Source organism: Monodon monoceros, unplaced genomic scaffold (assembly GCF_005190385.1).
Source record: "Monodon monoceros isolate NGI ecotype Baffin Bay Population unplaced genomic scaffold, NGI_Narwhal_1 Super_Scaffold_18, whole genome shotgun sequence".
Lineage (NCBI taxonomy): Eukaryota > Metazoa > Chordata > Mammalia > Artiodactyla > Monodontidae > Monodon > Monodon monoceros.
The window spans coordinates 24210059-24237018 of record NW_021703774.1 but is presented as its reverse complement, the minus strand read 5'-3'; the positions used below and the strand labels follow the sequence as shown (position 1 = coordinate 24237018).

Sequence of the window (26960 nt, the reverse complement as noted above, 5' to 3'; positions counted from 1 at the left end):
TGATCAAACTGATGAGTTTTACTGCTGCCTAGCCAGTCATAAAAATTTATCTCAAGATTATTAAATAAGGGATTATGCCTTGCTCAAATAGAGGTGAAATGTTCTTTGTATCAATTATAAATTACTTGGCTTTACATTTTAGTAATTACCCCTTAAGACATGTTTCTTCTAATATTTTAATTTTATTGGAGTATAGTTAATTTACAATATTGTGTCAGTTCTAAGACAAGTTGCTTTAACTCTTGAATTATTTTGTTAGGGGTTGTGCACTCATGATGGTACCTGGAAGTCAGCGGTTTATGGTTTTGGAGATCAGAGTAATTTGAAAAAACTACGAAATGAGTCCAATTTGAAGCCTGTCCCAATTGTTGGTCCAAAATTGAAAAGAAGGTATATTATCTCAAAATCTATTCTTCTGTTTATCTAACCATATTGTTGTTTATCTGACTGTTAATAACATATGCTACTAAGAAAAGCCTGGAGACTTTTATAGTGAGTTCAGGATTGTTTTCAAAGACAAATAAAATATAATTAATACGTTACCCTAAGTTTAAGTACTTCATATATAATAATACATTTGGATTCTGGGAAAATTCTGGAAAAAATCAGTTTTATGACTCTTCACTATCAATATCAAAATTAAACATCAATTAAATTTCATGCTGTAAAAATATGATCTTATGTATATTAATCAACCTATTAATTAGTATTTATATGTGAGAACTCTAAACTCAGAGTTTGGCTGTTGAAATGAGTGTTCTTCTTATCATTATCTAGGGAAATTGATGGGGTATAAAACATGGTTAAACTATATGTGTTAAGTGCCCATGGTGTGAAGAATACTACATTGTTCCAACTTGTCACTTTTTTGGGTGCAGGTGTAGAGAACAAAGGACAAATACTGAAGTAAATTTTAATTAAGAGCAGATCTGCCATCTTTACTGTTATTATTAATTGCCTCAAGAAGAGTTAAGGTTTTTATTCAGAAATTTACCAGTTATAGTTGTGGTCACTGTAAATGGAGAAGATACAACATGCTTCTGTCTTGCAGGTGGCCAATTTCTTACTGCAGAGAACTCAACAGTTATTCCATTCCTTTCTTGGGAGCAGATGTGTCTGTTGTGAAGCGGACTCAGCGTTACTTGCACGAAAATTTAGAGCAATCACCTGTAAGCGTATATGATTTATTTTTTAATAAAGAGTATTCTGTGTTTGTTTCAGTTCCCCTATCATTTTAATGTAGGATTTTTATGTTTATAAAGCAAAAAAAAGAAAGAGCTAAAATAGTGCATGTTTCAGTTTCTGGAAGCATAAAGAATTAGTAGTGTAGAACGTTTTGCATTTTATGGGGGTGGTGATAGCCTTCTCCCATAATTCAACTCTGACCTTCTGAATACCTTTTTAATGTAACACAATAGCAGCAAGTTCAATATAGGAAATCCTGGTATCGTAAATACCCAACAGTCCTGTTGCGAGCTTCAGCTGCTAGAATACTCTTTCTGTTGCGTATGGAGGTGTCTAGGTTCTTCTCTCTTATCTCCTTGCTACCTCTAGAGAACCATCCTACTCCATTTGGTGAGGGAAGTAATTATTCCCACTGCTGAGACTTGAAGAGGAAACTATGTCTAGTTTAAAAAAAAAAACAAAAAACGAGAGTATTTTCTTATAGAAGAGATTGTAAGTGGAGTCTACACTCTATAATGTATAATTGTTAAACTCAGGTATATTGTTATGGACTTTTTATATATAGATTATGTGGACTTTTGTGTTCAAGTAGGGGGAGCTAATTACCTTTTGCAACAATTTTTTTTTAACATCTTTATTGGAGTATAATTGCTTTACAATGGTGTGTTAGCTTCTACTGTATAACAAAGTGAATCAGCTATACATATACATATATCCCCATATCTCTTCCCTCTTGCTTTTCCCTCCCACCCTCCCTATCCCACCCTTCTAGGTGGACACAAAGCACCGAGCTGATCTCCCTGTGCTATGCGGCTTCTTCCTACTAGCTATCTGTTTTACATTTGGTAGTGTGTATAGCTCCATGCCACTCTCTCACTTTGTCCCAGTTTACCCTTCCCCCTCCTCGTGTCCTCATGTCCATTCTCTACGTCTGCGTCTTTATTCCTGTCCTGCCCCTAGGTTCTTCAGAACCCTTTTTTTTTGGATTCCATATATATGTGTTAGCATACAGTATTTGTTTTTCTCTTTCTGACTTACTTCATTCTGTTTGACAGACTCTAGGTCCATCCACCTCACTACAAATAAGTCAATTTCGTTTCTTTTTATGGTTGAGTAATATTCCATTGTATATATGTGCCACATCTTCTTTATCCATTCGTCTGTTGATGGGCATTTAGGTTGATTCCATGTCCTGGCTATTGTAAATAGTGCTGCAATGAACATTGTGGTACATGACTACTTTTGAATTATGGTTTTCTCAGGGTATATGCCCAGTAGTGGGATTGTTGGGTCATATGGTAGTTCTATTTTTAGTTTTTTAAGGGACCTCCATACTATTCTCCATAGTGGCTGTATCAATTTACATTCCCACCAACAGTGCAAGAGGATTCCCTTTTCTCCACACCCTCTCCAGCATATATTGTTTGTAGTTTTTTTGTTTTGTTTTGTTTTGTTTTTTTGCAGTACGCGGGCCTCTCACTGTTGTGGCCTCTCCCGTTGCGGAGCACATGCTCCAGACTCCAGACGTGCAGGCTCAGCGGCCATGGCTCACGGGCCTAGCCGCTCTGTGGCATGCGGGATCTTCCCGGACCGGGGCATGAACCCATGTCCCCTGCATCGGCAGGCGGACTCTCAACCACTGCGCCACCAGGGAAGCCCATGTTTGTAGATTTTTTGGTGATGGCCATTCTGACCGGTGTGAGGTGATACCTCATTGTAGTTTTGATTTGCATTTCTCTAATGATTAGTGATGTTGAGCATCCTTTCATGTGTTTGCTGGCAATCTGTATATCTTCTTTGGAAAATGTCTATTTAGGCCTTCTGCCCATTTTAATAATTTCTTTTTAAAAATGTCCTCCCTGGGGGCTTCCCTGGTGGCACAGTGGTTGAGAGTCCGCCTGCTGATGCAGGGGACATGGGTTCGTGCCCCAGTCCGGGAAGATCCCACATGCTGCGGAGCGGCTGGGCCCGTGAGCCATGGCCGCTAAGCCTGCGCGTCCAGAGCCTGTGCTCCGCAACGAGAGAGGCCACAACAGTGAGAGGCCCGCGTACCTCGGAAAAAAAAAAAAAAAAGTCTTCCCAGTGTCTGATTTCTGGACAAGCTTTTGGAACATAACACATTCATAAAATGGAAACTGCTTTTGTTCGATATTTATGACTGTAGAGTAAGTTATTAGTAGCTAACATTCTTGTATTACTTGGTCTAAGAAAGTAGGGAGTAACATCCTGACTTTATATTCTTCATCTAGGTTCAGTATGCTGCTTATGTAACTGTGGGAGGTGTCACCTCTGTTATTAAGCTGATGTTTGCTGGACTTTTCTTTTTATTCTTTGTGAAGTTTGGCATTGGAAGGCAACTCCTCATAAAAGTAAGTAATATTTCTATGAAATTAGACCTTAGAAGTATTTTCCATGAATTTTTGAAAATATCACTAAAGGTTTTTTTTTTCCTTTAGTTCCCATGGCTCTTCTCCTTTGGTTATTTTTCAAAACAAGGTCCAACACAAAAACAGGTAACCCTTTCCTTTGTATCCAGGTCTCTAAAATAATATTTTTCTTTATTTCATTTTTACTTTTCCTCAGTGTAGTGAAAATAACAGCTAAGACCTGATGAAGCACTTACTGTGTTTCAGACACTCTTTTATATTCTTTACATAAATTAGATTACTCAGTCTTTTTGAACACTCCTTGAGGTGTTATCTCCATTTTACAAATGAGGAAAATGAGTCACAGAGAGGCTAAGAAACTTGCCAAAGTCCTATAGTGAGTAAATGGCCAAGTTAGGATGAGAACCCAGCTATCTGGCTCCAGAAATTATATTCTCTTTACTTCATAGAGATTTCAAATATTTTTACTCTTCAATTTTTCTCCTTCATTATCTCCTCCTTTTTTACGTCCTCTCTCCCCCTCCTCCAAGCTTCTCTTCCCTTTCCTCTTTCACACACCCTGGATCCCCATGGTAGATAAGTTGAATTACCATCTATCCGGTATCCTCAATATAACTGCTTCAGGCACTTCAGATTTCATGTGTAAAATCTAAATTTATTTCCACTGAACCCTCTTCTTCCTTCTGTATTTCCCATCTCAGTCGGTGGCACTGTCATCTGCCCAGTCCTGAACGTAGGCATCATTCTAGATTTTTCTCCAAATCCATCATAACTACCTTAGTTCAGGCTCTTATCCCTCTTCTCTTCTCTCTCTCTCTCTCTTCCTTCTAATTGTCGTAAAATACACATGACAAAATTCCCCATCTTAACCATTTTTAAGTGTTCAGTGGTATCAAGTACTTTCATATTATTATACAGCCATCACCACCATCCATTTCCAGAATTGTTTTCATCTTGCAAAACTGAAACTCTATACCCATTAAAAAATAACTCTCCTTTCCCCTTTTTCCCCAGTTCCTAGCAAACACAATTCTACTTTGTGTCTATGAGTTTGACCACACTAGAACATCATGAGTGGAATCATGCAGAATTTGTCCTTCTGTGATCAGCTTATTTTACATAGGATAATGTCCTCAGAGTTCATCCGTGTTGTAGCATGTGTCAGAATTTCCTTTCTTTTGAGGCCAAATAATATTCCATTGTATATAGGGTTGTTTCTCAGTATCTTCAGAGGATTGGTTCCAGGATGCCCCACAGGTACCAAAATCCATGATGCTCAAGTCCCTTATATAAAATAGCATAGTATTTGCATATAACTTATAGACATTGTCCTGTATACTTTAAATCATCTATAGATTACTTTATAATACCTATGTAAATACTACGTAAATAATTGTAAATGGTATGTTAATAGTTGGTGGCATGAGGCAAATTCAAGTTTTGCTCTTTGGAAATTTCTGGAAGTTTTTTCCCAAATAATTTGGATTTGACATTGGATGAGTGTGGACACAGAAATCATGAATATGGAGGGCTGATTGTATATACCATATTTTGCTTATCCATTCATCTGTCCATAGACACTTGGGTTACTTCTATTTTTGTCTATTTTGAATAATGCCTTTATGAAATTGGGTGTGCAGATATCTCTTCAAGACCCTTCTTTCAGTTCTTTTGGGTATATTCCCAGAAATTCAATTGTTGGATCCTGTGGTAATTCTAGTTTTAAATTTTTTAGGAACCAACAAACTATTTTCCACTGTGGCTGCACCATTTTACATTCCCACCAACTGTGCACAAAGGTTCTAATTTCTCCACATCCTTACCAACACTTGCTATTTCCTTTTTTTTTTTTTTATAGTAGCCATCCTAATAGTTGTGAGGTGATCTCTCATTATGGTTTTGATTTGCAGTTCCCTAAATGATTAGTGATGTTGAACTTCTTTCCATGTGCTGCTTATTGGCTTATTTGTATATCTTCTTTAGAGAAATGTCTATTCTTGTCGTTTGCCCATTTTTGTACTGTATTGTTGAGTTCGAGGAGCTCTGTGTATATTCTGTATATTAATCCCTTATCAGATATGTGATTTGCAAATATTTTCTCCCAGTCTGTGGGGTTGTCTTTTCACTGTTAATAGTGCAGGCCCTTATCTTTCAGCTGAACTGTTCATAGCCTTCCTATGATTTCTTTCTAATTCATCTTCCCACTGCTGTATAAGAAATCTATGATGCAAATCTGACTCTGTTCCCAAGGATGGTTCGACATATGCAAATCAATCAGTGTGATACACCACATTAACAAAAGAGAAGACAGAAATCATAGGATCATCTCAATAGACGCAGAAAAAGCATTTGATAAAATTCAACATCCATTCATGATACAAACTCTCACCGAAGTGGGTATAGAGGAAACATATCTCAACATAATAAAAGCCATTTACCACAAATGCATAGCCAACATAAAACTGAACAGTGAAAAGCTGAAAGCCTTCCCACCAAATTCAGGAACAAGACAGATGATGCCCACTCTCATCACTTCTGTTCAACATTGTATTGGAAGTCCTAGCCACTGCAGTCAGACAAGAAAAAGAAATAAAAGATATCCAAATTGGAAGGGAAGAGGTAAAATTGCAGATGACATGATACCCTATATAGGGAACCCTAAAGACTCCACACAAAAACTATTGGAACTAATAAATGAATTCAGCAAGGTAACAGGATACAAGATTAATATACAGAAATCTGTTGCAGTCCTTTACACTAACAATGAAATATCAGAAAGAAAAAGTAAAATAAAATCCCGTTTAAAATCTCATCAAAAAAAAAAACTAGGAATAAACTTAACCAAAGTGGTGAAAGACCTATATGATAAAAACTGTAAAACATTGATAAAGGAAATTGAAGATGATTCAAAGAAATGGAAAGATAGCCCATGCTCTTGGACTAGAAGAATTAATATTGTTAAAATGGCCATACTATCCAAAGAAATCTACAGATTTAATGTCATCCCTATCAAATTACCCATGACATTTTTAACAGAACTGGAACGAATAATCCTAAAATTAATATGGAACCACAGAACTGCCAAAGCAATCCTGAGGAAAAAGAACAAAGCTGGAGGCATAACCCTTCTAGACTTCAGACAATACTACAAAGCTATCATAATCAAAACAGCATGGTATTGGCACAAAAACAGACAGGTCAATGGAACAGAATAGAGAGCCCAGAAATAAAACCACACACCTATAGGCAATTAATCTTTGACAAAAGAGGCAAGAATATACAATGGAGAAAAGACAGTCTCTTCAGCAGGTGGTGTTGGGAAAGCTGGACAACTTCATGTGTCAATGAAATTAGAACACTCCCTCACACCATATACAAAAATAAATTCAAAATGGTTTAAAGACCTAAATATAAGACACGATACCATAAAACTTCTACAGGAGAACCTGGGCAAAGCATTCTTGGACATAAATCTTGGCAATATTTTCTTAGATCTGTATTCCAAGGCAAAAGAAATAAAAGCAAAAGTAAACAAATGGGACCTAATTAAACTTAAAACCTTTTGCACTGCAAAACAAACCATCAGCAAAATGAAAAGACAACCTACGGACTGGGAGAAAACATTTGCAAACAATGCAGCCAAACAGGGGTTAATGCCCAAAATATACAAACAGTTCATACAACTCAATATTAAAAAAAAATCCAATTAAAAAATGGTCAGAGGGCTTCCCTGGTGGCGCAGTGGTTGAGGGTCCACCTGCCGATGCAGGGGATGCAGGTTCGTGCCCCGGTCCAGGAGGATCCCACATGCCATGGAGCGGCTGCACCCGTGAGCCATGGCCGCTGAGCCTGCGCGTCCGGAGCCTGTGCTCCGCAGCGGGAGAGGCCACAACAGTGAGAGGCCCGTGTACCGCAAAAAAAAAAAAAAAAAAAATGGTCAGAAGATCTAAATAGACATTTCTCCAATGAAGACATACATGTGGCCAAGAAGCACATGAAAAGATGCTCAACATCACTAATTATTAGAGAAATGACAAAACCACGATGAGCTATCACCTCACACCAGTCAGAATGGCTATCATCATAAAGTCTACAAATAATAAATGCTGGAGAGGGTGTGGAGGAAAGAGAAGCCTTCTACACTGTTGGTGGGAATGTAAATTGGTACAGCCACTATGGAAAACAGTATGGAGATTCCTTAAAAAACTAAAAATAGAGCTACCATATGATCCAGCAATCCCACTCCTGGGCATATATCCAGAAAAGAGGAAAACTCTAATTCAGAAATGTAAATCCACCCCAATGTACACAGCAGCACTGTTTACAATAGCCAAGACATGGAAACAACCCAAGTGCCCGTCAACAGACAATTGGTTTGAGGAGATGTGGTGTATATTACTCAGACATAAAAAAAGAATGAAATATTGCCGTTTGCATCAATGTGGATGGACCTAGAGAATACCGTACTAAGTGAAGTAAGAGAAAGACATATTATATGATATCACTTATATGTGGAGTCTAAAAATTGATACAAATGAATCTATATACAAAACAGAAACATTCTCAGAGATAGAAAACAAATTTATGGTTACCAAAGGGGAAAGGGTGAATAAATTAGGAAAAGGAGATTAACAGCTACAAACTACTATACATAAAATAGATAAGCAACATGGATTTACTATATAACACAAGGAACTATGTTCAATATCTTGTAATAACCTATAATGGAAAATAATGTGAAAAAATGTATATACACACGTATAACTAAATCACTTTGCTGTACACCTGAAACTAACAATACTGTAAATCAACTATACTTCAATAAACAATAAAATCTGACCCTGTTATCACCTTCTTTAAAATACTTCCCTGGCTTATTGCTTTGGCAATGACTCTTACAGCTGGGACTTTATATATCAGAATCACCCAGGGAGATTTTTTTCAAATACATGTTTTGACCCTGGCATCTGGACATTCTGATTCAGTAGGTGTGGAGTGGGGCCTCGAAGGATAGGTCAGTGGTTCTCAGCTTTGGGAGAGAGCCCAAAACAGATGACCAGAAATGCGGGTTTGATTGGTGTGGAATGTGGCCTGGGCACTGGGCTTTTTGAAAACTCCCCAGTAATGTTAATGCACTGCCAAGGTTGTGAATCACTGATGTGGAGGTAGGAAGGTTCTGGGTGATGTTTGGGTTATTTTGGTTCACACTCCTAGAGCACCAGTGACTGAAGTCCATCTCTGCAGATGTGAGGCCCTTCATGAGCTAGCCCTGGATAGCAGATAGGCTTTTTTTTTTTTTTTTTTAATGCCAACTCTGATTAATTGGTAGTAGCATCCTAGAGACTGTTGAAAATTGTCTCATACTGAATGTGTCATGCCTGAGAGGGTTACAATCAGATAGCATGTGTGCCTCAGGCAGGGGAGGAGACAAGTACAGCCTGTGTGTCTGACTTTGTTCACACCCTGTTCCTCTTCAGTTGTATGTTCTAGCCATGTCAGACTGCGATCCACCATGCTACCGCATCCCTTCTCGACTTTTTCCCCCGAAAGGGGTTCTTGAGTTAAAAATTAGAAACCACTGGTGTAGGAGCAGTGTAAGTGTGAAAAGAAGGAAGCGCTTACAATGGTCCTGATTCCAGTGCTGAAACTTACTAATCATTATATGGGTTCTTAACACTGTTTAGATTTATCACGGCCAGAAGAATTGGTTACTCACTGTAACTAATTCACAAGAGCCTGAGGTATATAAACCAGAATGCAATTAATTAACCAGAAATATATCTATTAGGTAGGTAAGATAATTTCAGAACAAGGCATTGTCCTGCTTACTTATTCTCTCCATTTAAGCAAATTACAGAAGACAATTCACTTTTTTTTTTTTTTTGGTGGAATCAATCTTCACAAGAGATGGACTACAGTGCAGGTAGCCTGGAAGAGTTATCCTCTCCCTTAAACATGTTTGGACAGAAAAAAATCAGTAACTTCTCTCCCTATTTGTTTCCTCTTTTCCTTTCTTCTCTACTTGCCAACACTAATTCTGGGAGATTTAGTGTATAGTGAACAATCAATCAGGCCTTGAAAGGCCTGGATGCCATCCTATTATTTTACTTTTTTCATCCTATTATTTTAAGATAATCTCTGCTCAGATCTCATGAACTCACTTACAATTTATAATGTAATGCTCAGGCATTTATAAGGCTACATGTTGTAGAATGAAGTGAGGGAAATGGGAAGGAAAAGTGGTCATGCCTGAGAAAGCTGCCAAATATCTTTGCACCAAGGAAGTCCACTTGGTTTCTTTTGTGAAACGTATCCAACTTGGCTTCCTCCTGTTTTTATTTGGAATTCATCTTCTTTGGTATTATTGGCCTTTGACAGCATATGACCTTGGGCATACATTAGTAGATGAATCTATTGCTACTTTTAAATAATAGTTACCTAATTTTGATAAATGTACTGAAAAGCTCCTATCTTTTTATTTTTTATTCAATTTATTTAATCTAAAAAAGATATCCAGTTCATTGATTTCTTCCACCCCTACCCCCTGCCTCTGACAACCACCAATCTGTTCTCTGTATATATGACCTTAATATATATATGCGCGCACGCACACACACACATACATATATACACACTGCATTTTCTTTATCCATTAGTGGACATTTAGGTTGTTTCCACGTCTTGGCTATTGTAAATAATGCCGTAGTGAACATGGGGATGCGTATATGTTTTTCAAATTAGTGTTTTTGTTTTCTTCAAATAAATATCTGGGAGTGGACTTGCTGGATCATATGCTAGTTCTGTTTTTAATTTTTTGAGGAACCTCCATACTCTCTTCTATAGTGGCATTCAATTTACATACCCACCAACAATTCACAAGGGTTCCTTTTTCTCCATATCAACACTTATTTGTCTTTTTTGATAATAGCTGTTCTGACAGGTGTGAGGTGATATTATGGTTTTGATTTGCATTTCCCTGATGATTAGTGATATTGAGCATATTTTCATGTGTCTGTTGGCCATCTGTATATATTTTTTTGGAAAAATGTCTATTCCGTTCCACTGCCCATTTTTAATCAGGTTGTTTGGGGTTTTGTTGATGTTGAGATGTATACATTCTTTGTATATTTTAGTTATTAACCCCTTATTAGATATATTGTTTGCAAATATCTTCTTCCATTCAGTAGGCAGTCTTTTTGTTTTGTTGATAGTTTCCTTCACGGTGCAAAATTCAATTTAATGTAGTCCCACTTGTTTATTTTTGCTTTTGTTTCCCTTGACTGAGGAGACATACCCAGTAAAATATTGCTAAGACCAATGTCAAAGAGCATACTACTTATATTTTCTTCTAGAGATTTTTGTGGTTTCAGGTTTTACACTTAAGTTTTTAATCTACTTTGAGTTTATTTTTCTATATGGTGTGAGACAGTAGTCCAGTTTGATTTTTTGCATATAGCTGTCCAGTTTTCCCAACACAATTTATTAAAGAGGTTGTCTTTCCTGTTGTATATTCTTGCCTCCTTTGTCGTAGATTAAACATGTAAGTGTGGGATTATCTCTGAGCTCTCTATTCTGTTCCACTGATCTATGTGTCTGTTTTTTTCTGCCAGTACCATACTGGGTTTTTTGCGTTGTTTTTTGTTTTTTTGGCCATGCCATGTGGCTTGCGGGATCTTAGTTCCATGACCAGGAATCAAACCTGTGCCCCCTGCAGTGGAAGCATGGAGTCCTAGCTGCTGGACCACCAGGGAATTCCCAGTACCATACTGTTTTGATTACTGTACCTTTGTAGTATAGTTTGAAATTAGGGAAGATGACACTTCCAGCTTTGTTGTTCTTTCTCAGGATTATTTTGACTATTTGAGGTCTTTTGACTTCACAATTAAGAATTACTTGGTCTCGGTCTGTGAAAAATGCCATTGGTATTTTGATAGGTGTTGCATTCATTCTCTAGATTCCCTTGGGTAGTATTGTCATTTTAACAATATTAATTCTTACAATCCACGAGCATGGTGTATCTTTCTATGTGTCGTCTTCAGTTTCTTTCATCAGCGTCTTATAATTTTTCAGGTATTTTACCTCATTGGTTAGATTTTTACTGGGTATTATTCCTTTTGATGCGATTGTAAATGAGATTGTTTTCTTAATCTCTTAATAATTGTTTGTTGTTAGTGTATAGAAATACAACAGATTTCTGTATATTAACTTTGTATCATATCCTGCAACTTTACTAATTTCATTTATTAGTTTTAATAGTTTTTTGGTGGCATCTTTAGGATCTGTGGTATGTAGTATTGTGACCTCTGCAAACAGCAACAGTTTTACTTCTTTCTTTCCAATTTAGATTCCTTGTATTTCTTTTTTCTTGTCTGATTGTTGTGGCTAGGACTTCCAATACTATGTTGAATAAAAGTGGCAAGAGTGGGCACTCTTGTCTTCTTCCTGATGTTAGAGGAAATGCCTTCAGATTTTCACCATTGAGGATGATGTTAGCTGTGGGCTTGTCATATATGGCCTTTATTATGTTGAAGTATGTTCCCTGTATACCCAGTATGTTCCCTGTATACCCTGTATCACAATGATTGATTTACAGTTATTGAATTAACCTTACATCCCAGGATAAATCCCACTTGATCATGGTATATGATTCTTTTAATGTATTGTTGAATTCAGTTTGCTAACATTTTGTTGAGGATTTTTGCATCTATGTTCATCAATATATTGGCTTGTAATTTTCTTTTTTTGTGATATCTTTGTCTGGTTTTGGTATCGGTGATGCATGTTCATAGAATGACTTTGGAAGCATTTCTTCCTCTGCATTTTTTTGGGATAGTTTGAGAAGGTTAGGCATTAACTCTTCTTTAAATGTTTGGTAGAATTCACCTGTGAAGCCTTCTGGTACTGGACTTTTGTTTATTGGGAGTTGAGGGTTTTTTAAATTACTGATTCAGTTTCATTCCTGGTAACCAGTCTGTTTATATTTTCTATTTTTTCTTGATTCCACCTTGGGAGATTGTACATTTCTAGGAATTCATCCATTTCTATATTGTCCATTTTATTCACATGCAGTTGTTTCAGAAATCTTTTATGATCCCTTGTGTTTCTGTGATATCAATTGTAACTTCTCCTTTTTCAGTTCTGATTTTATTTATTTGAGCTCTCTTTCTTTCTTGATGAGTCTGGCTAAAAGTTTATCAATTTTGTTTATCTATCCAAAGAATCAGCTTTTAGTTTCATTGATCATTTCTATTGTTGTTGTAGCCTCTATTTCATTTATTTCTGCCCTGATCTTTATGATTCCTTTCCTTCTACTAACTTTGAGTCTTGTTTGTTCTTATTTTTCTAGTTCCTTTAGGTGTAAAGTTAGGTTATTTACTTGAATTTTGTTTGCTTGTTTCCTGAGGTTGGCTTGTAATGCTGTAAGCTTCCCCCTTAGAACTGCTTTTCCTGTGTCCTGTAGATTTTGGATTGTTGTGTTTCCATTTTCATGCGTCTCCAGGTATTTTTTTGATATCCTCTTTCTTCATTAAGCCATTTGTTGTTTAGTAGCATGTTGTTTATCCTTCACATGTTTGATTTTTGCAGTTTTTCCTTATAGTTGATTTCTGGTTTCATAGTGTTGTGGTTGGAAAAGATGCTTGATATGATTTCAGTTTTCTTAAATTTACCAAGCCTTATTCTGTGGCCTAGCATGTGGTCTATACTGGAGAATGTCCGTGTGTACTTGGAAAGAATGTGTATTCTGCTGCTTTTGGATGGATTGCTTTGTATATATCTATTAAGTTCATCTAGTGTAATATGTCATTTAAGGCCAGAGTTTCCTTATTGATTTTCTGTTTATGTGATGTGTTCATTGATGTTAGTGAGGTGTTAAAGTCTCCTACTATGATTATGTTACTGTCAGTTTCTCCTTGTATGTTTGTTAAGATTTGCTTTATGTATTTAGGTACTCCTATGTTGGATTGTTGTTATAGCCTCCTGTTGGATTGGTCCCTTTCTACTTAGTAATATCCATCTTTATCTCTTGTTATAGTCTTGGTTTTAAAGTCTATTTTCTCTGATATAAGTATTGCTACTCTGGCTTTCTTTTCATTTTTTTTCACATGGAATACCGTTTTCCATTCCCTCACTTTCAGTCTATGTGTGTCTTTATATCTGAAGTGAGTCTCTTGTAAGTAGCATATATATGGGTCTTGTTTATGTATCCATTCAGTCACTCTATGTCTTTTGAGTAGAGCATTTAGTCCATTTACATTTACTGTAATTATTGATAGGTATGTACTTACTACCATTTTGTTAATTGTTTTCTGGTTGTTTTTGTAGTTTTTTGATTTTTTTCTTCTTTTTCTCTCTTCCCATGTAATTTGATGACTATCTTTAGTGTTATGTTTGGATCTCTTTCTTTTTTGTGTGTATCTATTATAGATTTTTGGTTTGGGGTTACCATGAGGTTTATATATAGCAACCTGTATATATTTGTGATTATTATAAGTTACTGATCTCTTTAAGTTCGAACACATTTCTAACAACCCTGCATTTTTACTCCCCCCTACCCCATGTTAATGTTTTTTGGTTTTTCGTTTGTTTGTTTGTTTTTTGCGGTACACGGGCCTCTCACTGCTGTGGTCTCTCCCGTTGCGGAGCACAGGCTCCGGACGCACAGGTTCAGCGGCCATGGCTCACGGGCCCAGCCGCTCTGCGGCATGTGGGATCTTCCCGGACCGGGGCACAAACCCGTGTCCCCTGCATCGGCAGGCGGACTCTCAACCACTGCGCCACCAGGGAAGCCCCATGTTAATGTTTTTGAAATCATATTTTACATCTTTTTATTTTGTGTATCCCTTAACTACTTACTGTAAAAATAGGTGATTTTACTACTTTTGTCCTTTAACTTTTCTGCTAGCTTTACAAGTAGTTGGTCTACTACCTTTACTATATATTTGCCTTTACCGATGAGATTTTTCCTTTCATAATTTTTATATTTCTAGTTGTAGTCTTTGCTTTTCCACTTAGAAAGGTCCCTTTAATGTTTCTTGTAAAGCCTGTTTAGTGGTGCTGAGCTCTTTTAGCTTTTTGCTTGTCTGTAAAACTTCCCTTTAAATCTGAATGATAGCCTTGCTGGGTAGAGTATTCTTGGTTGTAGGGTTTTTCCTTTCATTACTTTAAAATATGTCATGCCACTCCCTTCTTCCTGGCAAAGTTTATGCTGAAAAGTCAGCTGATAGCCTTACGGGAGTTACCTTGTACATAACTGCTTGCTTTTCTCTTTCTGCTTTTAAGAGTCTCTCTTCATCTTTAATTTTTACCATCTTAATCACAGTATGTCTTGGTGTAGATATCTTTGGGTTCATATTGTTTGGAACCCTCTGTGTTTTCTGGGCTTGGATGTCTGTTTCCTAAGTTAGAGAGGTTTTCAGCCATTTTTTCTTCAGATAAGTTCCCCCCTTTCTCTCTCTTCTCCTTCTGGTACCCTGTAATGCAAATATTAGTAAATTAGTACATTAGTACCTAGAGGTATCTTTAACTGTTCTCATTTTTAAACATTGTCTTTTCTGTTCAGCTTGGATGATTTCCACTACTCTCAGTTTACTGATCTGTATCTTTAATCTACTGTTGATTTCTTCTCATGTATTTTTTATTTCAGTTATTACGTTCTTCAGCTATGTTTGGTTCTTCTTTATATTTTCAAACTCTTTGTTATACTTCTCACTGTGTTCATCCGTTCTTCACCCAAGCATCTTTGAGTACCTTTATGATCATTATCTTGAACTCTTTATCAAGTAGATTGCTTATCTCCACTTATCTTAGTTCTTCTGGTGTTTTATTTTGTTCTTTTTTGGAACACATTCCTCTGTTGGCTCCTTTTGCCTATGTCTCTGTGTTTTATTTCTGTGTATAATATTAGGTAAGTCAGTTACATTTTGCAATCCTGGAGAATGGCCTCCTGTAGGAGACTTTGAGTGGGGCCTAGCAGCATACTCCCCACTGGTCACCGGAGCTATATGCTCTAGCAGTGCCCCCTATGTGGGCTGTATGGGCCTTTCTGACTACTGTGGGCACACTAGTAGGCCGAGCTGGCCCCCAGATGGCTGCCAGGCCCTGCCTCATGCCGAGGCTACTGCCCTTCTGGTGGGCATGGCCTGGACCTGGAGAGGCTGTCTGCAGGGCCCTGGGGGTCCTGGGCTGGTACCAGCCTGATAGTAGGTGTGGCCAAGTCATGGCATGCTGCGCCAGGTATCCAGGGGGCTCAGGCTGGTGCCACCACCCTGGGGTGAGCAGTACTGGGGTCCCAACATAGCTGGCTGCAGGACCCAGGGAGTCCCAGGGCTGGTATTGGTCTCCTACTGGGCAGGGAAGCACCTGATGCTAATGAGATGGAGGGAGGACCCCAAAATGGTGCTTGCCAGCACCAGTGTCCTCATGGCAGAACAGGTGCCCCCAAATGGCTCCCATTAGCATCTCTGTCCCCAGAGGGAGTCCCAGTTCCCTTCTGCCTCCCTGGAAGGCTCTCCAAGATCAGCAAGTGGGTTGACCTGGGCTCCTTTCATATTACTACCTCTGCATTGGATTTCAGAGCATGTGAGATTTTGTGAGAGTCCTTTAAGAGTGTAATCTCTGTTTCCTATGGCCCTCCAGCTCTCTGTATGCAAGCCCTGCTAGCCTTCAAAGCCAGATGTTCTGGGGGCTTGTTTTCCTGGTACAGGACCCCCGGGCTGGGGAGAGCCCAGTGTGAGGCTCAGACCCCTCGCTCCCTGGGGAGGATGCCTGTAATTGTGATTATCCTTCCATTTGGGAGTTGCCTACCTGGGAGTTTGGGTCTTGCCTACACTGCATCTCTGCTTCTCCTACCCATCTTGTTGTGGTTTCTTCTTTATATCTTTAGTTGTTGAAAATATTTTCTGCTAGTCTTCAGGTTGTTCTCATTGATAGTTGTTCTGTATATAGTTATAATTTTGGTGTGTTCAGGGACTTCCTAAACTCCACCATCTTGGTCATTCCTCTGTTTCTAGTTTTTTGATGGTAGCCATTCTGACAGGTGTGAGGTGATATCTCATTGTGGTTTGATGTGCATTTCCCTCATGATTAATGATGTAGAGCATCTTTTCATGCACCTATTGGCCATCTGTATGTCTTCTTTGGAAAAATGTCTTCTGATCTTCTGCGCATTTTTCAGTTCAAGTGTTTGGTTTTTGCTAGTGAGTTGTATTAGTTCTTTATATTTTGGGGGTAATAGCCACTTATCAGATATGTGATTTGTAATATTTTCTCCCATTTAGTAGGTTGCCTTTTCATTTTGTTCATGGTTGCCTTTGCTGCACAGAAGCATTTTACTTTGATATAATCTTACTTGTTTATTTTTGCTTTTGTTTCTGTTTCTGGTGTCAAGTTCAGAAAAAGCATCTTTAATACCTATGTCAAGGAACTTACTGCCTATGTTTTCTTCTAAGAGATGTATGGTTCCAGGTCTTATATTCGTCTCTAATCCATTTTGAGTTAATTTTTGTGTATGGTGTAAGAAGCAGTCCAGTTACATTTTTTCAACGCCATCTGTTGAAGAGACTGTCCTTTCCCCATTGAATATTTTTGGCTCCTTTGTCATAAATTAATTGACCACATATGTGTGGGTTTATGTCTGGGTTCTCTGTGCTGTTCTGTTGATCTATGTGCCTGTTTTTATGCCAATACCATACTGTTTTAATTACTATAGCATTGTAATATTGTTTGAAATCAGGGAGCATGGTACCTCCAGCTTCATTCTTCTTGCAAAGATTTCTTTGGCTATTTGGAGTCTTTTCTGGTTTTATATAGACTTTAGGATTTATTGTTCTAGTTCTGTGAAATATGCCATTTGTATTTTGATAGGGATTGCATTGAATCTGTAGATTGCTTTGTGTAGTGTGCACATTATAATGATATTCTCTCAATCCATGATTATGGACTGTCTCCATTTATTTGGGTCTTCAATTTCTTTTGTTAATGTCTTGTAGTTTTCAGCATGTAGGTCTTTCACCTCCTTGGTTATATTTATTCCTGGATGTTTTATTCTTTTTGATGCATTTGTAAACGGGATTGCTTTCTTAATATTTCTTTCTGATAGTTCATTAATGTATAGAAATGAAACAGATTTTGGGGTGTTGATTTTGTATCCCATGACTTTACTGAATTCATTTTAGTTCTGATTTTTTGATGGAATCTTTAGGGTTTTCTATACATAACATCATGTCATCTGCAAATAGTGACGGTATTACTTCTTCCTTTCCAATTTGGATACCTTTTTTTTTTTGCGGTACATGGGCCTCTCACTGCTGTGGCCTCTCCCATGGCGGAGCACAGGCTCCGGATGCACAGGCCCAGTGGCCACGGCTCACGGGCCCAGCTGCTCCGCGGCATGTGGGATCTTCCCGGACCAGGGCACGAACCCGTATCCCCTGCATCGACAGGCAGACTCTCAACCACTGCGCCACCAGGGAAGCCCTGGATACCTTTTATTTCATTTTCTAGCCAAACTGCTCTGGATAGAACTTCCAATACCATGCTGAATACTATCGACAAGAGTGGGCACTCGTGTCTTGTTCCTGACCATAGAAGAAAAGCTTTCAGCTTTTCACCATTGAGTATGATGTTAGCAATTGGTTGTCATATATGGCCTTTATTATGTTGAAGTATATCCCCTCTATATACCCACTTTGCTGAGACTTTTTATCATAAATGGATGTTGAATTTTGTCAAATGCTTTTTCTGCATTTGAGATGATCATATGATTTTTATCCTTTATTTTGTTAACGTGGTATATCACATTGACTGATTCATGGATGTTGAACCATCCTTGCATCCCTAAACTAAATCCCACTTGATCATGGTATATGGTCCTTTTAATATATTGTTGAATTCAGTTTGCTAATATTTTGTTGAGGATTTTTGCACTTATGTTCATCAGTGACATTGGCTGTCATTTTCTTTTCTTGTGGCATCCTTGTCTGATTTTGCCTTTAAATAATGGTTTCTCCTTTCTGGTACTCACCTTACTTTTCTATGTAATAAACTTCGCTATTAGAATGTGTGTGTGTATGTGTGCGTGTGCGCGTGCGTGTGCGCACGCGCGCGTGCACTCACCTCTTCCTCAGTAAACTTAATAATGCTCTCTGCTAAATTAGTCCTGCACTTCTGATTCATGTCTCATATTGTTATTAGATCTCTTATGTGTATGTGTGTGTATATATATGTATATATTTCCACACACACTAAACTGTAAGCTCCAGGAATGCTTTTTCTTTTTCTTTTCTTTTCTTTTAATTTTATTAATACTTTATTTATGTCTCAGGACCTAACATAGTGTCTGACCCTTGGTTGATACTTAATAAAAATTTGTTCACCATGGCTTTGTTATTTTATTTCTAAATTTAGTGATTGTGCAGATGCTTGGATAGATCTTCTATAATTTAATTTTTGAATCAAATTTTTACACTTCAAAGTGGAGCAATTTTATATCTATACCCTAGGCCCATACTGCCGTTACTTGTTGACTCTTTTTGTCTTGTCACCTCAAACAGATAGCTAAAGCCCGAGTACCATATTCTATCCTAAAATAAAAACTACCTCCAGCTTTTCCTCTGAAACTGCCTATTCTGGTGGTGCTGTTCTTCTTTCAGCCACAACCTAAGACTCATCTTTGTACCAGCTTTATTCCTCACTACCTCACTCCTCTCAACATCACTCCAGTCAGCAAAACTTGTTGTTCTTCAAAGAATTATATTTTGCTCCATGCTTAAGTAAAGGATGACGGGATATTCTGGCAGATAGAATATTGATTTTTTTATTTATTGAAAATGTCTTATATGAAGTATATTAGTAGGTTTTATTGTGTTCAAGGAGGAAATGACATATTTATTTAATAAACCCTTTGCTTTCTTTTCCTCAGATTGATGCCTCATCGTTTACGTTGACATTTTTTGGTCAAGGGTACAGCCAAGGCTTTGGTCCTGATAAGAACAAACCAAATATCAGAATTTGTACTCAGGTGAAAGGACCAGGTATTTCACATGTGACTTAAGAGTGCTTGGGAGTTTTACATTGTCTTAAGCTATAAAGTGGTATGCTATTACAGCAGTTTCTTTTCAAAGTTTATTTGTTTTAGAGATAAATTTGCACAAACTATTTAAGTAATAATGATAAATAATTCTGTCAAAAGAAGGATTGGAATTATTGGTATCATTCAATTTTATTGTTGTGTCCCTCTCTCTGTTTTTTTTTTTCTTTCAGTATGATTCAGTAATTCTGAGTGGAATTTTTAATATTAAGAAGACAAGGGGCTGATTGATATTTATCTGTTCTATTCTTATAGTCAAGGGTCACTTTAAAGCAGTGTAGTTATAACATAATCAAAGCTGTGATCCAAGCTTTTTTGGAGTCTGGATCACCCTGACATTGTTTGTAAAGTGTGTGCACATGTGCATTTTTCTGGGCAAGGTAAAAGTTTTGATAGATTGTTAAAAAGAACTATCACTCCAAAACATTCAATAACTTATGCTGTATATTTTAGAGAACTGTACAGAGACAATCCCACTTGTGAACTACAGTATAAGTTTAATTACCATCATTCCTAATAGATCACAGAGGGTCTGTTGTGCAGTTTTAATCAAGCCCAATAGCAAAGATATCTTTGCGTCTTGCCTTTTTTTCAAATTTCCACCTGGGTTTTTAAGAAAAGCTATGTTCTTATTTAACATGAATATAAACACTAATGTTCTCCTTGTTTATAGACTTCTTTTAAAGTTACTTCTTAAAGTTAGACTTCTTTGAGAGTTACTCAGTTGTTCTTTAAGAAATGGAGTCTTTTTTCAAAAGTGAAGTTTGATGTATTTGATTGATAAAGATCAGTGTAGTGTATGAATAGAGAAACAAGAAACCTAGGATTATTGGTAAGAGTGTGGACTTGAGCCGGCTGCCTGCATGTGATTCTGGCCCAACCACTACCTAACTTTGTGAATTTGAATGAGTCTCTTAACCTCTCTATGCCTCAGTTTCCTCATCTGTAAAATCAGCGTAAAATAGTACTAGCCTAGATTGTTAGGAGAATTAAATGAGTTTAATGGATTTAAAGCTCTTAATACAGTTCCTAACACTTAATAAGTACTATATAAATGTTGTTATTTTTGTTATTACATGAACAGAGTATTTATTGAGGAAATTCTGTACACTGATACTTAGATATAAAATCTACCATTTGATTTTTGGGTGTTGTTGAATGCATATTTTATGAATACTTTCTTTTTCTTTCATCACCTGTTATCTGCAGAAGCTGGCTATGTGGCTACCCCCATAGCCATGGTCCAGGCAGCCATAACTCTACTAACTGATGCCTCTGATCTTCCTAAGGCGTAAGTCTGGTTTTCTTCAAATTTGAAGATATCTTTTTCATTTATGTTATATTTTAGCTTATCTTGGTTCAGTTTTCAGGCATTGGGTTTGTACATAAGCATTTACAGTACCTTTGATCCAAAGATAGAGGTAAACTTAATATTGTGAGAAGGACGGTTCCTTATTGGCCTCTAGGAACAGTGCAGAAGTAAATGAGAGGAGACAGAAAAGTTTGAGAGCCATGCTTCAGTTCCTCCTGAAAATAACTCAGATCCAAAGTCAGCTACTCAAAAAAAGGTCCCTGTAGTTAAATGTTATTGGCAGGAGCCCCTAATCCATGCTGAATGATACCCAGCTGGCAGTGGAAACCCTGACCCCAAGCATGAGTTGATTCATGGCATCCTGGCTAGATAAGTATCAAGTGAACTATCTTTCTGGAGCATATAGCTGTTACCCTAAAAGTAGGCCAACTTTACAAATGAGCATAGGCCTGCAGGCTTAGAAACAAATAAATTTAGGTCTGACCTGAAACAGTAGTAAGTAATAAACATAAAAATTATATAAAGTGAAACCTAATTAAATTTTCTTCAAATATTTGTATATTCTTTGAAAATATTTAGCATTTTCTAAATGTTACCCATTACATTTAAAGAAACTTCTTTTTCATCCAAATTGTCTTGTTTATGCTTTAGTAATAATTGATTACCTAAATTTATTTTGCCCATGTGTGTGTTTAATCCTCCTGAGTCTAAGGGCTGACTTTATAAACAGCAGCTGTTACTTGGGTTAATCACCCTCAGTGTGCCCCTTCCAACACACACACCGGTATCATGGAAACAGTCTCATTAGTCACTGAACCAACCTAGATGGGTTTGCTGGGTACTAGTTTACTCCTGAATAATAGCTACTTGCTCATTTGGCTGATTTTAGGAATGGAACCAAAACCAGTCCATTATGGAATCAAGAATCAGGTTTTTATAAGCTCTGCATTGATTCGATAGCTAGTCCTCCAGTAAATCACACTAGCAGAGGAAAGGGCTGGAGCTGGGCTTTGTGCACTGTTTCATCTTGTTATTGTCTTACAGGGGTGGGGTCTTCACTCCTGGGGCAGCTTTCTCCAGAACAAAGTTGATTGACAGACTCAACCAACGTGGCATTGAATTTAGTGTCATTAGCAGCTCTGAAGTCTAAACATTTGAATAATTAACCGAAGTCATAAAATGCATGAATTAACAGCTTTTTAATTTGATATTGGAAATTCTTCTATAAGCCTGTCTGACTATATGTGGAAAAGATTGTCAAATCTAAAATATGTATACAGTAAAAGCAGGGAATTGTACTAGCTTACGCTAAATTTCAAATCTTAGCTGATTTTTGTGATTTTATTGCTTGTGAGAAAAAATTAATATTTGACTTTTTCATGGAAGAATTCAAGGTCAGTTTTTTAAGTGAGCTGGAAGATCAGAGGGTGGGATGGGTGGCTTTCTCTGTGGCTGACACGCCCAGGCTGGTGGTCATGTAAGACGGCAGCTGCTCTTTTCCTTGCCATGATATTGAATGTGATCTCACTTCCCCATGAATTTCTCTGCATAGTGTAGGCCTTTGCCAAATGAAACTGCAGTTTTTGCTATATTAGCCTACTTTTTCACCCATCCACACTGACTGAATTTGGACTCTTACCTAAGTTTAATAATAAAGGATTGTCAATTGAACAGTGGTTCTGTGTTTGGACGTGCCTGTGTATTTGAGTAGTGGTAGAAATGTGCTTCCTAAGTGGTCTGTGTACTGCTAATAATTGGGCTTATCATTCATTTTCCCTGGTTCTGTACCTGTGTGCCTTAGGTTTAAGGATATAGCTGGTAAGTTTCTATTGATTTTCACTGCCTAAGCAAAATTTTTCTCTAATTTACTTTTTATATTTTAACCAGGTTTCCACTGAAGCCCAAAAATAAGGCAAAGGACTTTTCCTTTTGTAATTAGCATATAATAAGCACACATCAGTGTTCTGTTAGGTTCATTATGTAAAGAGGACAGCCATTGCCTTCATGGAGTTTCTACTCTGCAGTGAGAGGCATGACATTGATAGGAATCCTACTCATGTTGGGAGGTCCAACTGTGCTGCCTGTACAGAAGAAAGAGGGTCTGTTTAACTTGAAGAGGGAGATCCTTGGTGATAGTACTGTCCATCCTAACTTTGCTTCCTCTGCCCAGGGCTGGTCGAATCGGGTCTCAGCTGTGCACTAATTTGTGGGACCTTAGAAGAGGTTTTATCATCTCTAAAATCAGGAAGATGGACAAGAGCGAGAGATCTCATGACTAGCTGCATATCCGAACCACAAACAATATAGGTTCCCCAGCGGACCCCAGGAATTTGCATTCGGGAGGTGTGACGGTTGGGCCCTAGGAATCCGTGGCTTAGATCTGCACTGGGGAGCTACTGGGTGAGACTCCATGTGCATCTTTCCACTTTTGCAACGAGTGCTGTGTTGTGCTCTAGTGTTGATGCTGATATGTGACCACCTGTGTGACCCTGTCCTCCAGCTTGAGGTATAAGTGTCTCGTCCTGATATTCTTTCTAACCCTCCAAGGCTCCACCTGCTCACTTGCAGAAAGTATATTTACTTGCCTCAAGCAAATTGTCCAAGAACTTTAAGTCTCAGTCCAAGAGGTAGAAGTCGTTCCTGCTTCCCATGGCCTCACTGCTATCCTGCCTCAAGGACAAAGGCTTTCCTGGGTTCTGTGATGCCTTGCTGACCCTTGTCCCTGCCATCACCAACATGGAGCTCCACACTTGGGCTCCAAGGTTACAGGTTATATTTTAGTTCATGTGCATACACTCAGCCAGGACCTGAGCTACAGGCAAAACCCAAGCCCCTCCCATAAGCCCTTGGGTCCTGGTAGTAAGCTGAAGTCACCAGCCCAGATGCCTCTGCCTTCCCAGAGAGACCCCTCTTGGAGCCCTTGATAGCCTTTCCTGCCAGTAGAGTTTCAGTGCCCCTAACTTTATATTTTAGGGAGCAAGTATTGGAGTTGTCACCTCTGTTGCCTCCTTCCTGTTCTTATGCAAATCAGTCAAACTGCTCCTTGGGACAGTCCTGCATATTAAGGCCCCAGGCCTTTGGTTAGGAGGAATGCAGTCCCAGAGTCAGCCCACTGCTTACAGTGGCCTGGACAAGCCTCGTTTGTTTAACCTTTAAAGCCTCAAAATGGGGAAAGTAATAGGGCCAAATTCATAGAATTATGGTGAAAATTAAATGAGCTCACAGATGTTTAGCACTTAGATTAGTGCCTGGCACACAGTAAGCCCTGGATAAGTCTCTGTTATTGCTGCTATTGTTAGTCTGTCTAAGGCCGCAAAAGTTTTCTTTACAAGCCTTTCCCCAGAGCACTCAGTGCCCGTGGGTCCTTAACTAAGACTCATCAATCAGTTCTTTGTGGAATCAAGATCTCTTCGAGATTGACTAATTCCCGGCAGATGTCATAGTAAATCTTAATCTCTGCCACCCCAGGCCCTTGCACTGAACGGGTCCCACAGTACAGGCACTTAACGATGCTTAATGAATTGAACCTATTTCAAATAAACCTACGAAGACAGAAAATAAGTGGAGGTAGAATATCAAATTTGTTCAGAACAAGGATACAAAATGAGGGGCATGAAATAACCATTCTCTAGGTGAGACAGCAAGAAACTTATCAAAAGCTTTTATTTGAAGTTTGGAGCTGTTGATCATGAAAATATTAACGGCAGTTGCTTATCAATTCCTCTGTGTGCCAAGCACATTCTAAGTTCTTTATATTCTTTTATATTTGTTAACCATCTGCGGTAAGTACTGTTACCATTCCCCTGTAACAGGTAAGGAAAGAGACTTAGAGAGGGGAAGTCATTTGCCCCAAACCACACAATTGATTAGTGATGGATTCAGCCCCAGGCAGTCAATCCCAGAGCTCAGAGTGCTGACCATTCACCTTTCATATTTCCCACCTCACCTTCACCCTGGTTATGGATTCATTTTTACATGGTTTTAAATCAAATTGAAGAAGAGTTTTGCTTAAAAGTGGTATAATAGGTTGAGTGAGTGGGAAATGGGTTGACTAGGTTGAGTCCACAATTCAGTTCTGAGAGCCAAGTTAAATATGCTTATTAGCTGCACAAATAATCTTTCCAACTCAAAGCTCAAATGTTTTCAGTTGGTGTATCCTCACTATTCCATATGCAATAAACATTCTCTCTTCTTTTTCACTATAAGAGCAACATCATTTTTCAGTTTCCACAAGCTGGATTCAAGTAGGTCCCCAAAGTCCTTTAACATTTGCGACTGCTGGTGTACAAATGGTCGAAGCATTTGATCGTCTTCCTAAAAATAAAGAAAAGAACAATATTGTTGTCAAACCCAAGTTCGTGTGCCCTACGCACAGTGAGGCCAAACTGAAATGGTGGAGTTTGGAGCAGAGAAACTTGTATTAGTCAAGGAGGCACCAACCCTAAAGATGGGAGACCTAGACTCGTCTCAAATCCATCTTGCTGGCTGGCCAGCGGCGTAGGGTTTTTAAAAAAAAAAAAAAAAAAGTAAAGGGGAGGGGGTCTTTATGATTTCAGCTTTCCTGTAAGACTTCAATTGCAGACTTCCCAGGACTGTCTTGGGACTCGTTGTGTCTGTCATTGGTGAATGTGATTGATCTGTGTGTTCCTACAAAGCAAACTAGTAAATCATGGTCTTGTGATCCCTTAACTCCTTTCTAGGAGAAAGCAAAAGCAATGGTTGAGGCATTTTGTTATTTACTTCGTGATGGTTCAGGAGTTTCAGTTCTTAATTGACCTTCCCAGTGTCACCAATTTTAAGTCCACTTGGGGCCAGCCAGTCGAAGCCACAGGACATTATCTCCACAGTTTGGGGTCATAAGTCAAGGCATTACTTTAAGCTAACAATCATGGAAAAGATTATGTTGGGCTTGCTTTTCCGTTGTTTCTGCATTCCCTCACTCACCTAGTTAGTAACAGCTTGAATCTGCTCTTTGGAACTCAGGGAAGGTCTAGGAGACCAAAGACTTTCTATAAACAACAAACAGGGGACACAGAGGGGATTTTGTACTCAGGAGGGCCCCGCAGCATCCTGCTCGGTTTCAATATTAGTGGACTCACTTCATTACAGTAAAAGTACTGTGTGTGTACATGAGTGGGGTGTCCAGCGAGTTCTCCCTTTGGGCCAGAAAGCTGCATTTGAAAGCTGCTACCAGAGGCAACAAGTCACCTAGGAGCATGTCCTGTTTCAGGAAGGCTGCCTAAATGACCCTTTACTTACTGCCAACAGGGAAAATTGGTGAGATAATCCAAATATTTGAGATTGGTATGGTATATATTCTTTTAATACTGTAGAAGTTCTGAGGTTTGCACAGGACCGTGTTGGGTGGGGATTCTCCCACTGAGAGTTGGCTGATGTGTCCCCTGCCCCATAGGAGCAGGTATCCCTGAGCAGGGATTGCAGGGCCCACTGTGGGCCAGAGCGCCAGTGAGCAACGGTGGAGGAGGTGACGGTGCTCACAGAGATGCGAGCAGGCAGGGGGCTGATAGTGTGTCGTGGCATCTCGTTTTAGTTTTCTGTTTCCCTGATTATTAGTGAAATGCCCGCACAGATACTTCGGCCATTTTTTCCAGTGTATTTTCCTACAAAGAGAAAGAGTTGTCTTTCTCTTATTTTAAAAGTATGTAGGGACTTCCCTGATGGCGCAGTGGTTAAGAATCCACCTGCCGATGCAGGGGATACGTGTTCGAGCCCTGGTGCAGGAAGATACCACCTGCCGATGCAGGGGATACGTGTTCGAGCCCTGGTGCAGGAAGATACCACATGCCGTGGAGCAACTAAGCCCATGCGCCACAACTACTGAGCCTGCACCCTAGAGCCGGTGCTCCGCAGCAAGAGAAGCCACTGCAATGAGAAGCCTGCGCACCTCAACAAAGAGTAGCCCCCACTTGTGGCAACTAGAGAGAGCCCGCTTGCAGCAACGAAGACCCAATGCAGCCAAAAATAAAAA

The 26960-nt window shown here is 38.6% G+C and overlaps 2 protein-coding genes across 2 annotated transcripts in view; one reads left to right on the top strand and one right to left on the bottom strand.

Moving 5' to 3' along the window:
* SCCPDH (saccharopine dehydrogenase (putative)) overlaps positions 1-22647 on the top strand; it is a 40281-nt gene extending 17634 nt beyond the window's left edge. Inside the window, exons 6-12 of the mRNA XM_029230959.1 lie at positions 260-390; positions 1052-1169; positions 3435-3554; positions 3642-3698; positions 19492-19603; positions 20869-20950; positions 22016-22647. Of these exons, the coding sequence (XP_029086792.1) occupies positions 260-390; positions 1052-1169; positions 3435-3554; positions 3642-3698; positions 19492-19603; positions 20869-20950; positions 22016-22121 (726 nt within the window). The 3' untranslated portion in view covers positions 22122-22647. The remainder of the gene's footprint in view (positions 1-259; positions 391-1051; positions 1170-3434; positions 3555-3641; positions 3699-19491; positions 19604-20868; positions 20951-22015) is intronic.
* A 1667-nt stretch (positions 22648-24314) lies between these two features.
* The window catches only part of LOC114897812 (kinesin-like protein KIF28P), a 60823-nt gene continuing 58177 nt past the window's right edge, over positions 24315-26960 (bottom strand). The window contains exon 21 of the mRNA XM_029226888.1: positions 24315-25285. Coding sequence (XP_029082721.1) covers positions 25133-25285 — 153 coding nt within the window. The 3' untranslated portion in view covers positions 24315-25132. The remainder of the gene's footprint in view (positions 25286-26960) is intronic.